The sequence below is a fragment of the Corapipo altera genome, unplaced genomic scaffold (assembly GCF_003945725.1).
Source record: "Corapipo altera isolate COAL_440 unplaced genomic scaffold, ASM394572v1 201, whole genome shotgun sequence".
Lineage (NCBI taxonomy): Eukaryota > Metazoa > Chordata > Aves > Passeriformes > Pipridae > Corapipo > Corapipo altera.
This window is the reverse complement of record NW_020884940.1, coordinates 857,912-871,513: the sequence shown is the minus strand read 5'-3', so window position 1 is coordinate 871,513 and position 13,602 is coordinate 857,912. Positions and strand designations below refer to the sequence as shown.

Below are 13,602 nucleotides of genomic sequence, written 5' to 3'. Positions count from 1 at the left end.
AAAGACCCCTCAAAGATCTCCAATTTAAATTTTCTCTCCCTGACTGGGTGCAACCAGCCCTGGAGGAGAGATTAGTCACTGATCCAGGAAACACTGGAGCTGTATTTTCACACAGGCACTCCCAGGACAGACTGACATCCACCCCTGCAGGCTCAGGAGTGCCCAGAGACTGACCCTGAATGCACTGATGTCGATGCTCCTGTCCATGTATTTCTTCTTCTCGTATTTATCCCGGATGAAACTCTCCACAGCTCTTCAGCAGCTCGTTAAGGACAAAGGAGTCCAAAATAGAAGCCTTACGTGGTATTATTTGACAAGTAGGTACAAGGTACAGGCTGTAACTAAACTAATGACTGTTTAAAGAGCATTTCCAGCAGTAACTTTCTTAAAATAATTTAGTGCTGGATCCAAACCCCCCCTTTAGCTGCTCGATTTTTTGCCCTTGGGTTATTCCAAGCATGACAGTGCTATAAAAGGTGCATTAAATCAGGGCTTAGATTCTCAGAGTGTTTTCTTCACTGTTTTAGACTCACTCCTTGTCATCAGCACAGATTACAGTGGCCAGCACTGGATCCTGCACATAAAGAAGGACCTCAGGCACCAGCTTAAGACACAAAAAATGAGGGTGGAGAGGTGCTCCTATGGGGTTTTTTTGGGTTCATGTCACTCTACCCCTGTTCACTCAGCAACCAGAAACCCTCCTGGAAGGTAAAAGCTACAGCTCTTAAGTTTTCAGAAGCATTAAACCTTTTTATCATGGAATGGTTTGGGTTGGAAGGGACCTTAAGGATCACCTAATTCCAAGCCCCTGCCACGGGCAGGGACATCTTCCACTAGCCCAGGTTGCTCCAAACTGGCCTTGGACACTTCCAGGGATGGGGCAGCCACAGCTTCTCTGGGAAATTCATTCCTCACAGGGAAGAACTTCTCCCTAATACCCCATCCAACCCTGCCCCCTGGAAACAGTCCCTCCCCACCTTTCCTGCAGCTCCCTCAGGCGCTGAAGGCCACAATGAGGTCTCCAGTGAGCTTTGGGAACACTCAGCCCTTTGGAAAGCCCCACCCTTCCCACTTCCCACAGCTCCCAGGTGTGGAACAGCTCCCTGGGGTGACACTGGTGTCCCAGTTCTCCTCCCCCAGAGCTCAGCACCAATCCTCAATCCTTCCCCCCTCTCCTCAGGCTCAGGGGGGAGCTCAGGGGAGTTAAAACTGCTCAGCTCCTGCCAGGGGTGCAGCTCCAAAGCTCTGGCTCCCTGTTTTCCCCTGGAGAAAGGATGCTGGTCTGTCTGAGGTCTCCTGAAGTTCTCGGGCAGGAAGGCTTCGTAGAGCCGGTTTGCTTTGCCATTTCCCATCTCCTGCACACACTGGAAAAAAAAATCCAGAGAGCCCCTGAACTGGTGCATTCCCAGACATCAAAGCTCTCCCAAGTCCAGCCCTGAGGATTCCAGGCAGGGGTGGATTTCTGAGCCCTGTCTGGATCCAAAATCACTCTTCACCTGCCAGGGGAATCCTGGTGCAGCTGCTACCCCCAATCCCTCCAGCATTCCCACTTTTCCTCCCGGATCCAGATCCTCCTCCTCCTCCAGTCCCTTTTCCCCCAATCCCTCCAGCATTCCCACTTTTTTTCCTGGACCCAGATTCTCCTCCTCCTCCAGTCCTTTTTTCCCCCCAATCCCTCCAGAATTCCCATTTTTTCTCCTGGACCCAGATTCTCCTCCTCCTCCAGTCCTTTTTCCCCCAACCCCTCCAGCATTCCCACTTTTCCTCACCCAGTGCCTCCTGTACAATTACCCACTCCTAAGCACCACGGCCCAATATTTAGTCAGAGACAAGATAAATATCACATTAGCAGCCCCAAGTCCCTCTGGAAATCCAGGATTTGGCCTCAGGGAGAGGAGGAGGGGGCAGCAGCTCCAGGCAGCAGCAGCCCTTGGCAGTTTAACAGCACTTGCAGCTCATTTGTCTTTACCCTCTGAAATAATGACATTTTCCCATCCTAACATCATCTTCCCACTGCTCTTCCCACATCTTTGGGCTGCTCAGGCTCTGGCTACTCCCAAATTTATGGAGCCCCTCCTAAACCCCTTCCCCACCCCCCTGTATTCATTCCACCCCCATTACCTGGATCTGCTCCTGTGTCCACTGGTCGAGGTTGACAGATTTGACCCTGGATATGTGAACTCCCAGGTTCCTGTGGATCCCAGCACAGCGGATGCAGATGAACACCCCGATATTCCAGGAGGCCCATCGTGGCCCTGCAAAGAGACACGAGGGTTTCACCCCAATTCCACCCCCGTGGTTGCCTCGAGCAGCTCAGAAACTACCAAGTGAACTGGGACTGAGGTGTCTGCGTTCTCCTCCACGTCAGAAATCGGAATTAGGCAGCAGCAGGATGTTTAAATCCTTATATTTGGAGGTTTTCTTGCCTCCCTCTTCCATCCACGCCAAACAAATAGCTCTTAGAGAGGAAGAGGGAAGAAAACACCCACAACCCCCAGAGCTCTGCTTAGCCAGAAGTAACAGCCATGGCAATGCAAGTTTGTGCTCCTGCTTTTTTTCCTTCTCTCTCAGGTAACCTCCCTGCAGTGCAATCAGCTCCAGAACGCTCTCTTGCTGCTGCAGGAATGGCAGCAAAAAATTCCTCAGCGTGGGAATTGCACCACCAGCCTCAGGCAGGAAGGCCCAGCCGAGCCAGGAGAGCAGCACCAAGCCCAGGATTTGGCCCCCCCAAAAAAAAACGTGGAGCCCCAGGTTGCAATCCCAGCACACGAGACACTTGGTCAGTTCACTCCACAGTTTCCACAGCTCCCAGGTGGGAATTCCAAGTTCCACCCTGATCCCATGGTTGGCATGCAGCTGGGGCAGGCAGGAGAGCTCCAGGGTGTGTGTGTGGGGGGACATCATGCCAGGGATAAAAAAAAACAAACCACCACAAGGGAAAGATGATTAACAAGCTTAGATTTGTAACCCCCCTGCACCCAGGAAACCCAGCAGGGCATCACCCAGGGCTGGGCAGAGTCCACAGGTCCTCCCAGCCCTCAGTCCTGCTTTAAAGTTCATTTTTTAAAAAAAACCCTAACCCCCCTGGCTGGAGTTTGCAGCCAGCCCCAGTTGGGGTGTCCAGCCCTCACCACCTTTCACAGGGAAGGGGCCAAAGCCTGAATGAGGGACCTGAAAGCCTCCAACCAACTCTGCCAGCCCCTTTTTCCAGGCATTGCTGCAGAGGAAGAGTTATCCTGCTAAAATAGCAAAGCCTAAAGCTAATGAGAGTGAGGTGGGAGGGGGAAGAGGGGGGGGTAAGTGTAATTTCAAAGCCCTAAAAAAGCAGGGCTGTGTTTGAGGCTCTGGATATGCTGTGAACAGTTTAATTCCTATTTATGGGGAAAGTCTGGAGCATCCTGAGGGCTTTGGGGCTGTTAATGCAAACCCTTCCAGGACAACCTCTAACTTACCTCCAGTACCTGTTCCAGGGAACTCATGATTTAAAAAAAAAAAAGCTTTTATTAAGTCTTCTGGCCTTTCCTGCCATCACTGGCTGCTTTTTCCCTCAAGAGTGGCCCTTGAGAACGATATTAATTTAACAGAGCTGATGAATTCAGATCCCAGTTTAGGAACAGCTCCTGGTGAAGACCTGATTAAAAGCACACCCTTGTTCATTTATTATACCCACCAGAACCTGGGATTGACTCCATCACAGCAGAATCCATAAATTTAGCATGTTAAACAGTAAGGACCTGGAATAAAAGCCTCGCTCAGGGTCAGCCAGGATCCCTCCCTGGGTTCCCACAGGGAATTCTCTCCCAGCCACACCATAACGTGAGGCTGCAGGCAGGATTAAGCCTGAGAGTCAAGGTTAGATTTAAACTCTGGATATATTTAGCCTTTATAGGACTAAAAGGATTAATAGGCAGATACTCCAGCGGGGCTGGAGTAATCAGCTCACTGTTGTCACATGGAGCCACCACAACCTGCCACCACCAACATGACTCAGGGGTGCAAGTGGCACTTCAGTGGCACTTCAGGGGCTGGAACAGCAAGGACTGAGTGCAGGACTAACAGCTGCACTGCTAAATCCCAGCTCTGGGTGACCCCCAGGGTGGAGAAGCCTCAGTTATGCCAGGGAATATTTAAAAAAAAAAAAATAAAAAAATTAATACACGGGCTTTCAAAAATCCTCCCAGCAGGTGGTTGGGCTGTATAAATACATTATTGGGTTGTATAAATACATTATACAACAGAGGGGGGAGCTCCTCGCTGCTGATATTCTGGGTGTCCTTGCTGAGCCAGGAGGTGCTACAAGAAAGGCTTCAAATCTGTGGATCTGCCACTAAAATAATCCCCCTGGCTCAGACTGGGCTGGGCAGGGCTTTGGGGGTATTTCCCCACGGTTCCACATCTGGTTTCAAGGTGACAGACCCGAAAAAAAAAAAACCCAGGTGGCATTTGCAGATGGGAGTTCCATCACATGCTGCAGCATTTGACTCCCCAAAAAACGAAACTGTGCAGAAAATCCAGTGACTGAGGGGGGGGAAACACCCTGGTTGGAGCAAAGGGGAAAGTTTTTCAGAGAAAAATGGGTTTTTATCAGTAAATAAGGACAGAACAGCGTTAATCAGCATTGCTGGAGTTGCCCTGGGGCACTATCACCCCTTGCAGCCTCTGGGCACACCCTGACACTCACAGGGAATCATGGATTTATCTCCAGGAGGTTTGGGGACACAGTAACAGAAACTTTCAGCTCGTTAAACCATTAGAAAGAACCATTAAAGAAGTTGTTCCTCCCGTGAATACTCTGGTTGATGTTATAAAAACAGTCCCCTCGAGGCTGAGCATCCTCAGAGCCACCAGAGCTGGAGGGTGAGGTGGAAACTCCCTTCCCACATGGAAAATTGGGGGGTTGCCCCTATGACAACCAGTATCAGCCACTCCTGGGGCTGTGTTTCAGCATCAGGGCTGATTTTAACACCCGTGGAAAAGGAAGGCTCTGGCACCAAGCCAGCTGGGCAAAGCCTGTCCTGCTGTGCTGTCCCTGTGCCTCAGCTCACACCTGCACAAATCCCTCCTGGATCCAACAAACCCACACTTCTGAGCAAGAATCCAAGGAGATTTCAGAGGCCAGCTATCCCCTCAGCCCTGGCACCACACTGAGGTCAGATCAGACCACCCTGGGCATGTTCCCAGCCTGGCAGTGGCTGCAGGAGGATCACCAGCTCCAAAAGCATCCCCTGCTCAGCCAGCCCTGATTTTACAAAGCTGCACTGAGCACTTGGGTGGATTCCTGAGGGAGGATGCACCAGCCAGAGGCTCAGCTGCCCAGCCAGTGCTCCAGGAGACACTTCCACAGCCTGTTTTACATCCCAGCCTGTCAAAATAAACACCACATACCAAGCTGGTCACACCAGCTCCCATCTGAGCCACAAGTCATCAATGCTGCAAGGGCTGCTGAGTGCTCTGAATTACTGAAAAGGCTCCCAATCCCCTCAAAAACCCCAGCACAGCCTGAGGAGTCCACTTCAAGTGAGTCACTCGCTCTGAGTTCACCCCCCTGAGTGGTTTTAACTGAGAAATCCCGAGGGGATTCACTCCTCTTTATTCAGGCCCCAGATTTTGGCTGAAGCTCCCCCTGCAACTTTCTGCAGCAATAACCCCTCCAGAAGGCATTTAAAAATAAAACAGAAGCTGGCTGCAAAAGCCACTGCTCTTTTGAGAAGGAGGGTCAGGAAAAAAATAGCTGCTTTCATGGGCAGGAAGGAGAGAACATCACTGTTCAGAGCCTGAGGAAATATTCCCAGTGCAAACAATCCCTGCCTGGGAGCATCCAGGGAAACATTCCCATGGATCCCACTAACATGGGTTGGGATACAGCATCATCCAGCCATCCCTGGAGCATCCCCAGGGAGAGGAAGGAGTGGGATAATCCCTGGGAGGTGACTGTTCCACCCTCCCTCACGCTGGGCCGTGGAGGTTCCTGATCCAGCCCAAGCTGGGAAGTCCCACTTTTTCCAGAGCCAAATGAGGAACCACCCAAGGATCCAGGAGCTTCCTTTGCCTCGTGGTTTCCTCGTTCTGGAAGGAGGTTGCTTAAGGACTTGGTGACACTGTGACAAAGCCTGTCTTGCAAAACAACTTCCTCTGCCCTTCTCTGGAAGGTCTGTTGTGCAGCTCAGTGTTCCAGAGCCTGGGGGAACAAGGGAAACCCTAAAAAAAACCCCCAAGAGCTCAAAATTCTGCTGTGGCACAGGATATTCTGGGGTGGAAGGGACCCTCGAGGCTCATCAAGGCCCAACTCTGACAGGGATGGCTCATCCAGGGATCAAACCCTTGGTGTTCACCAGCACCAGCCTCAGCTCAGGTGGGTTCAGTCATTAACACAGATTAATTGCAGGTTAATTACTCACCTCAGAAGGCTCAGATTTGTGAATAATCCCTGTTGCACCCCCAGCTTTAGTCCCAGCCTAAGGGATCTGTGCAGCTTTCAGGGACCCAGTGAAACAGGGGGTGCACAAGGCACCTTCTCATGGATTAAATGTTGGCAAAATTCTATTTTACACCATCAGAATTCAGCTCAGTGACAGTGTGACCTCCCATCCTGCTGCTCTGTTTATTTAGGCACAGGGGTGGTATTTACCCACCACCTGAATTTTTTGCATTTCATGGCAATTCAGGCCCCCTTGAAACCTGCAACTCGCAGGATTGGCTGGTGTGTGGTTTACTCAGCCAAAAATTCAACTTTATGGAGCTCTTTGAAGGAAAAAAGGGTTGTCTGGGGGGCTTTTCTTTGTCCTTTTTTTTTTTTGTCCTCCCTCAGTAATTATATGGGAATTATAGGAAAAAAAATATAGGAAAAATATATATAGGAAAAAATATACATAGGAAAAAATGTATATAGGAAAATCTATATAGGAAAATCTATATAGGAAAATCTATATAGGAAAATCTATATAGGAAAATCTATATAGGAAAATCTATATAGGAAAATCTATATAGAAAAAATATATATATAGGAAAAATATATATATATGGGAAAATATATATATATGGGAAAATATATATATATGGGAAAATATATATAGGAAAAATATTTATATAGGAAAAAATATATATATAGGAAAAAAATATAGGAAAAAATATATAGGAAAAAATATATAGGAAAAAAAAATAGGAAAAAATATATAGGAAAAAATATATAGGAAAAAATATACAGGAAAAATATACAGGAAAAATATACAGGAAAAATATACAGGAAAAATATACAGGAAAAATATACAGGAAAAAATATACAGGAAAAAATATACAGGAAAAAATATACAGGAAAAAACATACAGGAAAAAACATACAGGAAAAAACATATAGGAAAAAACATATAGGAAAAAACATATAGGAAAAAACATATAGGAAAAAACATATAGGAAAAAACATATAGGAAAAAATATATATAGGAAAAAATATATATAGGAAAAAATATATATAGGAAAAAATATATATAGGAAAAAATATATATAGGAAAAAATATATAGGAAAAAATATATAGGAAAAAAAAAATAGGAAAAAAAATATATATTAACCACCATTTGCAGGAAGAGCCAGAAGCAACTACAAGGTTGAGAATATTCCCTCCAACAGCTTCCAGCTCTGCCTTAAAAATCTTCTTGGTCGATTGGCAACCAGGACACTCTTCCCCAAAACCATGGGGTACCTCGCTGGCCAAGTCCCACCAAGCTGCTTCTGGCTGCGTTTCCTCTCAGAACAGGCTTGAAATCTTCCAAAACCACCCAATATTTGAGGGCCTTGGAGGCAGCATTTCAGTGCAGGGCTTATCTCTGGAACCATCCCTGGGCTGTGGTGAGAGCAGCACAGAGGAGGGAGGTGGAGGAGAGGAAAAAGGATGCTGTGAACAGCAGGGTGGGGCCTTCCTGCTGCTGCAGAAAGGGATGTTTTCACTGGAGCCAATCAACCATGAAAGGGAACAATTTTGAGCAGTGACACGACAGCAATCCAGGCAAGAGGACTGGGTGACATCACCAATATTGATGATGACACAGCCTGAAAATATATATATATATCTCAATCCATGTCCTTCCTGTACCACTTTTAACCAAAACCACACACCAGCCAATCCTGGAAGCTGCAGGTTTCAAGGAGGCCTGAATTCCCATGAATTACAAAAAATTCAGGTGGTGGGTAAACACCAGCCCTGTGTCCAAAAGCAGCTGTGAACAGCAGCAGGATGGGAGCTCTCCCATCACCACACTGAGTTGAATTTTGCTGCCATTTAATCCCTTGCAAGATGTTTGTTTAATTCATCACTTCACCTTAAAAATACTTAGACCCTATTTTCCAATTTCCTTTGAGTTGTGGAGCTGTTAAGTCCTTAAAATACCTCCTAAAAGAGGAAGGAGTGGCAGGTCCTGGGTCACTCTTTGTTGGATTGATAATCTGGATAATCTCTTCAATATCTGGAGCTGAACATGAACTGGTTTTCACTCTCTCTTGACATTCCTGAGGAAAGGGCATAACCTGGCCAGCAAGGAGTGGCAAAAACAGAGGTAAAGAATTTATTAAAGCACTGAATGTCCAGTCCCAGCACAGGTAAATCCAGCTCCACACTCCGTTTCTCTTCAGAGCTCCAGTCCTGGATTTCCTGGGACACGTGGAATGAGCACTACTGGGGATCAACCAGGAGGAGACCAAAGCTTTTCCTGACCCTCTGGCTGGTTTGAAAACCTCCCTGCATTCTGGAGGCTGAGCTCCCTTTGCACTGCAGAGCCTGGCACGGGAGCTGTGGGATTCCTTATGTAACTCCCCGCAGTTACTATAGGAACAAACTTCCCCTAAAGTTGCAGCCTGGCATTTTTGGAGCCTTGATTTCCACCCTGTGCCACCCTGCAGTGCCCAGGTGGGTGAGGACAGAGCCAGGACACCAGGGCCAGGTGGGATTATCCCTGTCACCTATTCCTGGCAGCTGTGGGGACACAAATCCACGTGTGACTCACAGCTCTGCGTGGTTGTTCTTAAAGGGGATCTTCCCACAGCTCTCCCCAGCACACACTAATTCCACAATAAACCCCCCCTGGTGCTTTCTGCCTTGCTGGAATGGTGAGTTACAACTTCAGGGGGGATTTGTAGGGTTGGGGTGGACAGAGGTGTGATCCCTCCCGGAGCCTCACACTCGGAATCACTCCTCAGATGGAGCTCACCAAAGGCTAAAGTCCATTTCTGAACATTTGCACTCAATCCAACTGAAATCAATACTTTTTTTTTTTTACACCCAAGACTCTCCTTTCAGACCTGCCTTTGGAAGAGCAGGACAGCTCCAAAGCAGAACCCTGGAAGATCACCCAGAACACCAGGGCTGCAGCTCAGGACTGAAATGAGTGTGCAAGCCCACGTGCATCCCTCTGGCAGCTTTCCTTACATAAGGCTGAGCCTTCTCCTCACACAAGATTCCCTGAGCCAAGCTGAGCAGTTTTAGTGCCACCACTGTGGTTTTTGGAACCTGCTGCACTGCTCCCAGAACCATCCTCCCCCCTCACATGCAGCTGTTCCACAGCTATTTAAAAAGTTACTCCTTGAACTGCTTTGACTGAAAAGGAAATTCAGCTGCGACTCAAGAGGCTGCTGAGGGAGGAGCTGAGTCACACAGATTTTTGGTAAAAACATGGTTTATATTAATATTAGTTTGGCTGGACTAAGCCAACTCCCCCCATACACGCTAATTCCCTCATTCCACTGGAAGTCATCCTTCCTTAACCACCTATTCAGCCACAAGCTCTCCATCCTGCTTTTCCTCCTTCCCATCCTCATATTTAACCACCTCTGGCCAGGGATTTTCACAGCTCTACCTGGTTTTTTTTGGCCAAGACTAAAGAATTAAATCAGGGTTTGGGTTGTGCTCAGCGACAGTTTTCCCATCTAACCGAGTTAGAAGGGGTGGATTTTGGCACAGAACCCCCAGGTCTCACAAGACAAGGGATCAAGGGAAGAGTCAGACAAACCAGGAGGAGCTCAGGGCAACCTTAACCGCTGGACACACACAGAAATCCTCGTGGTGCTCCCTGGGGAGGGACCTGCTGCTCCGACGTCCACAACGGGATCCAAGGAGCCTGTGGGGTGGATGGGACTGGAGAGCAGAGGGGGAGAGAGTTTGGGAGAAGGAGAGAATCAAACAGAATTAGCTGTAGGGTTCAGCAGACCAGCTGGAGAGTCAGAAATGCAGCAGAATCCAGTTAGTGCCACTCAACACAGGCATCCTGTGATCCCTGCGGGACATCGGGACGCTCCCAGCTCAAGGTCACACCACATCTCCTCTGCCCCCTCAGCCTCCAGGCTCTGGTGCTCAGCAGTGAATCTGCTCCCAGATGCTCCACACAGGCTGCTCAACAGCCCTGTTATCTGCAGGACACACACATGGAACCACAGCAGCAACAGGAGTGTCCTGGGAAGGGCCCTTTCCACGGGAAAGGCTCTGGGGGGAGAGATCCCACCTGGGGGAGCAGCAGCTGTTCCTTCAAGGGGATTGGTTCAAGTGGTTCAAACAGCAAAGGCCTTCAACAAGAGGGTTATGACAACTCAGCTCCCCCTACTCTGCTCTGGCACAGGGGGAATCCCCCCTGTGCACCCACTCCTGCTCAGCCCTCCCAGTTCCCCCGGGCAGGAGGTTTGCAAAGAAAAGAGGAAGCAGCAGCAGAGAGATCTCACCCCACTTCCTCCCAAACGAGCAGCACTGCAGGGTTTGTTGCTGCAGAAGCAAAAACACCCTGAGATTTCCCAGAATGGGTTGGGAGGGACCTTAAAGCTCATCCAGTGCCACCCCCTGCCATGGGCAGGGACACCTCCCACCAGCCCAGGTTGCTCCAGCCTGGCCTGGAACACTTCAGTCACCCGAGCAGATGAGCAGCTTTGCTTCCAGGTATCCCTGGAAGTGCTGAGAGGGACCATGTGGAGCCAGGAGACCCCACGTGGCCTCCCCCCAGCACAGCTTTCCTTACTGGGAAAGGAAATTTCAGAAATTTAGATCAAATAAAGTGTTCTCTTCGCCCTGCACAGGCCCACCTGGGGCTCACTCCCATGTCCAAAGGGGAACCTTGCCGTTATTCCAGGAGGAACATCATTATTCCAGGAGGAACACTGAGCCTTTCTTGCCATCACTGCTCCTCAGAGTGCCCCTGGGAGAGCACCACGCTCACCACAACCCCCAAAACTGCCCCAAAAGATGCCCTGAGTGGCAGGAACTACCCAGAGCTGTTGGCAGAAACACCTCCTGTGGCCACACACCCCCTCCAGGAGGGGATTTCCCACCTCCAGGAATCTCATTAGTGCAGTGGCTAATTGTGGGATCGGATAACTCAGTGGATAATTATTGGATCAGATAACTCAGGACAACCCCAGGACTGATGCAATCCCTCTTCCCAGCCAGGAGCTGCTTCCAGCTTTGGTGGCAGGGCTGAACCCCTGAACCTTGCCTTAATGACAATCTTTACAATAATAACAACAATTAACTGGCATTCTGCACTTCCAGGATGCCCTGGGAGCAGCTCCACCATCACATTCCCCCTGGAGCTGGGGGGTGGAATTTGTTCCCCTTTTGGGGCTGTCTCGTGCCCCAGAAGACAAGATAAAGCAGCTATTTTTGCCCTCAGTGCTGGCTCGAGGTGCCAAGAGATAAAGGACTGGCACGTGAGGGGAACATCTGCCCTCTGCCAACCCAGGTGTGGAGCAGGAAACCCATCTCTGAGATAAAACAGGTTCTTGGGTTGAGGTTACTGCAGGTCTGGGGTTTTTAACAGCAGGGTTGAAAACAAACCCCACATTATAATATTTCTGTGTTGCTCAGAGGTGCTCTGCAGTTTTTAGGGGTCACACTGAGGTGACCAAGTCTCCTGTTTACAGATGGATTTAAAGGCAGTCCCTCCTCCAAGTTCATTTCCAGCAGCTCTTGGGGAAAAAAAAAGGCTCAAGTCCAGATCTCCAAGTGATTATAATGGCTCATTAAAACAGGATTTTAGGCAACCTTAACTCTTTTGCTACAGGAAAACAAGCATTTCCCAGCAGTAAGTGCAGAACAGAATGTGCATCACCAGGGGACAAGTAAATAGTTTCATTCCTTTGTTTTGTCTCCTGGAATTCAAACAGTTAGATACCAGTTCCTCTCTTACCCTCTCCCACTCCTTTCTCAGACAGGTCAGGATCACAACAGGCCTTGAAATCACAGAGACACGGGATGGTTTGGGCTGGGAGGGATCTTAAAGCTCATCCAGTTCCTCCCCCAGGGCAGGGACACTTTGCACTATCCCAAGTTGCTCCAACCTGGCCTTGGACACTTCCAGGGATGGGGCAGCCACAGCTTCTCTGGGCAACCTGTGCCAGGGCCTCCCCACCCTCCCAGGGGAGAATCCAGTGGAAAAGGAAGCAGAGGACAAAACCCTGGCATTCCTGCAGTGGTCCATCATTCCAGGGTGATGCCACAACTCCTTTTTCCTCACCCAGTGTCCCTTCGCACCCCGGTCGGGTCAGGACCAGCCCCGGGTGACAGGATGTGACTCCCCAGCTGGAATTCCCTCCCCAGTTACACAACAGCTGCTTTCCAGGTCCCTCTCCACCCCGAGGAGAGGCTCCCACATCCTGAGAGCTGCTGAATTCCCACGGGGAGCTCCCGGGCTGTTCCCTCCCCATCCCCCCCCCCCCCCCCGAGCTCGGGGCACCGGGAGCCGCTTCCAGAGGCACCGGGAGCCGCTTCCAGAGGCACATCCCGCTGGGACCCGCAGCGAGCCCGACCCCGCAGCGGCCAAACCTGCCCCTAGTCGAGGTTTTTTTAACCCCAAACCACCGCGCTCTTCCCCCCAAAATCAGCGCGTTCTTTCTCAAAAGAACACCAGTCTTTCCCCCCCCCCCCCAAAACCAGCGTGTTCTTCCCCCAAAACCACAGGGGTCCTCCCTCCAAAACCAGCGTGTTCTTCCCCAAAAAACATCACTCTTTCCCCCAAAACCAGCGTGTTCTTTCCCCAAAAAACATCGCTCTTCCCCCCAAAACCACCGTGCTCTCCCCCCAAACCCCCCCCCCCCCCCCCCCAAACCCCCCCCAAACCGCCGGGGCAGCACCGTTGTGACCGCACCGGCCCAGTGGGGTCGGGCTCGAGCTCGGCGGCCCCGCCGGGGGTGTCCCCGAGGGTGTCCCCGAGAAGACACCGGAGAAGCCCCGAGAAGCGACCGCGGCGGGGGTGGGGGGGGCACCCAGGGGGGGTGACACCGGGGGGGGGGCGGGGGGTGACACCGGGGGCGGTGCCAGCGGTCGCCCCGCGCTACCTTTGGCCTGGCAGTCGGCGCAGAACTTGTTCTCGTCCTCGGCCAGCAGCCCGGCCAGCACCGCCTGGTACCGCTCCACGTCCCGCACCGACTTGCCCGTCATGGCGGGGCCGGCGCTGCCGCCCGCGGGTCACGGCCGGCGCCGCCGCTTCCGGCTTCCGCCCGGGGGCGGGGCTTCGCCGCGGGGAGGAGCCAATCGCCGCCCGCGCCCCCGCGGCACCGCCCCCACCGCGCGCGCCGACGGCCCGCCCGCCGGGGATTGGTTGGCGGCGCGACGGCGGGAGCCAATGGGAGAGGGCG

The 13,602-nt window shown here is 50.8% G+C and overlaps 1 protein-coding gene across 1 annotated transcript in view; it reads right to left on the bottom strand.

Annotated features, from left to right (window-relative positions):
- SMAP2 (small ArfGAP2) overlaps nucleotides 1-13,450 on the bottom strand; it is an 18,368-nt gene extending 4,918 nt beyond the window's left edge. The window contains exons 1-4 of the mRNA XM_027661225.1: nucleotides 13,303-13,450; nucleotides 2,122-2,255; nucleotides 1,279-1,364; nucleotides 175-253 (exon numbers count right to left, since the gene is read on the bottom strand). Coding sequence (XP_027517026.1) covers nucleotides 175-253; nucleotides 1,279-1,364; nucleotides 2,122-2,255; nucleotides 13,303-13,405 — 402 coding nt within the window. The 5' untranslated portion in view covers nucleotides 13,406-13,450. The remainder of the gene's footprint in view (nucleotides 1-174; nucleotides 254-1,278; nucleotides 1,365-2,121; nucleotides 2,256-13,302) is intronic.
- Between the last annotated feature and the right edge of the window lie 152 nt (nucleotides 13,451-13,602).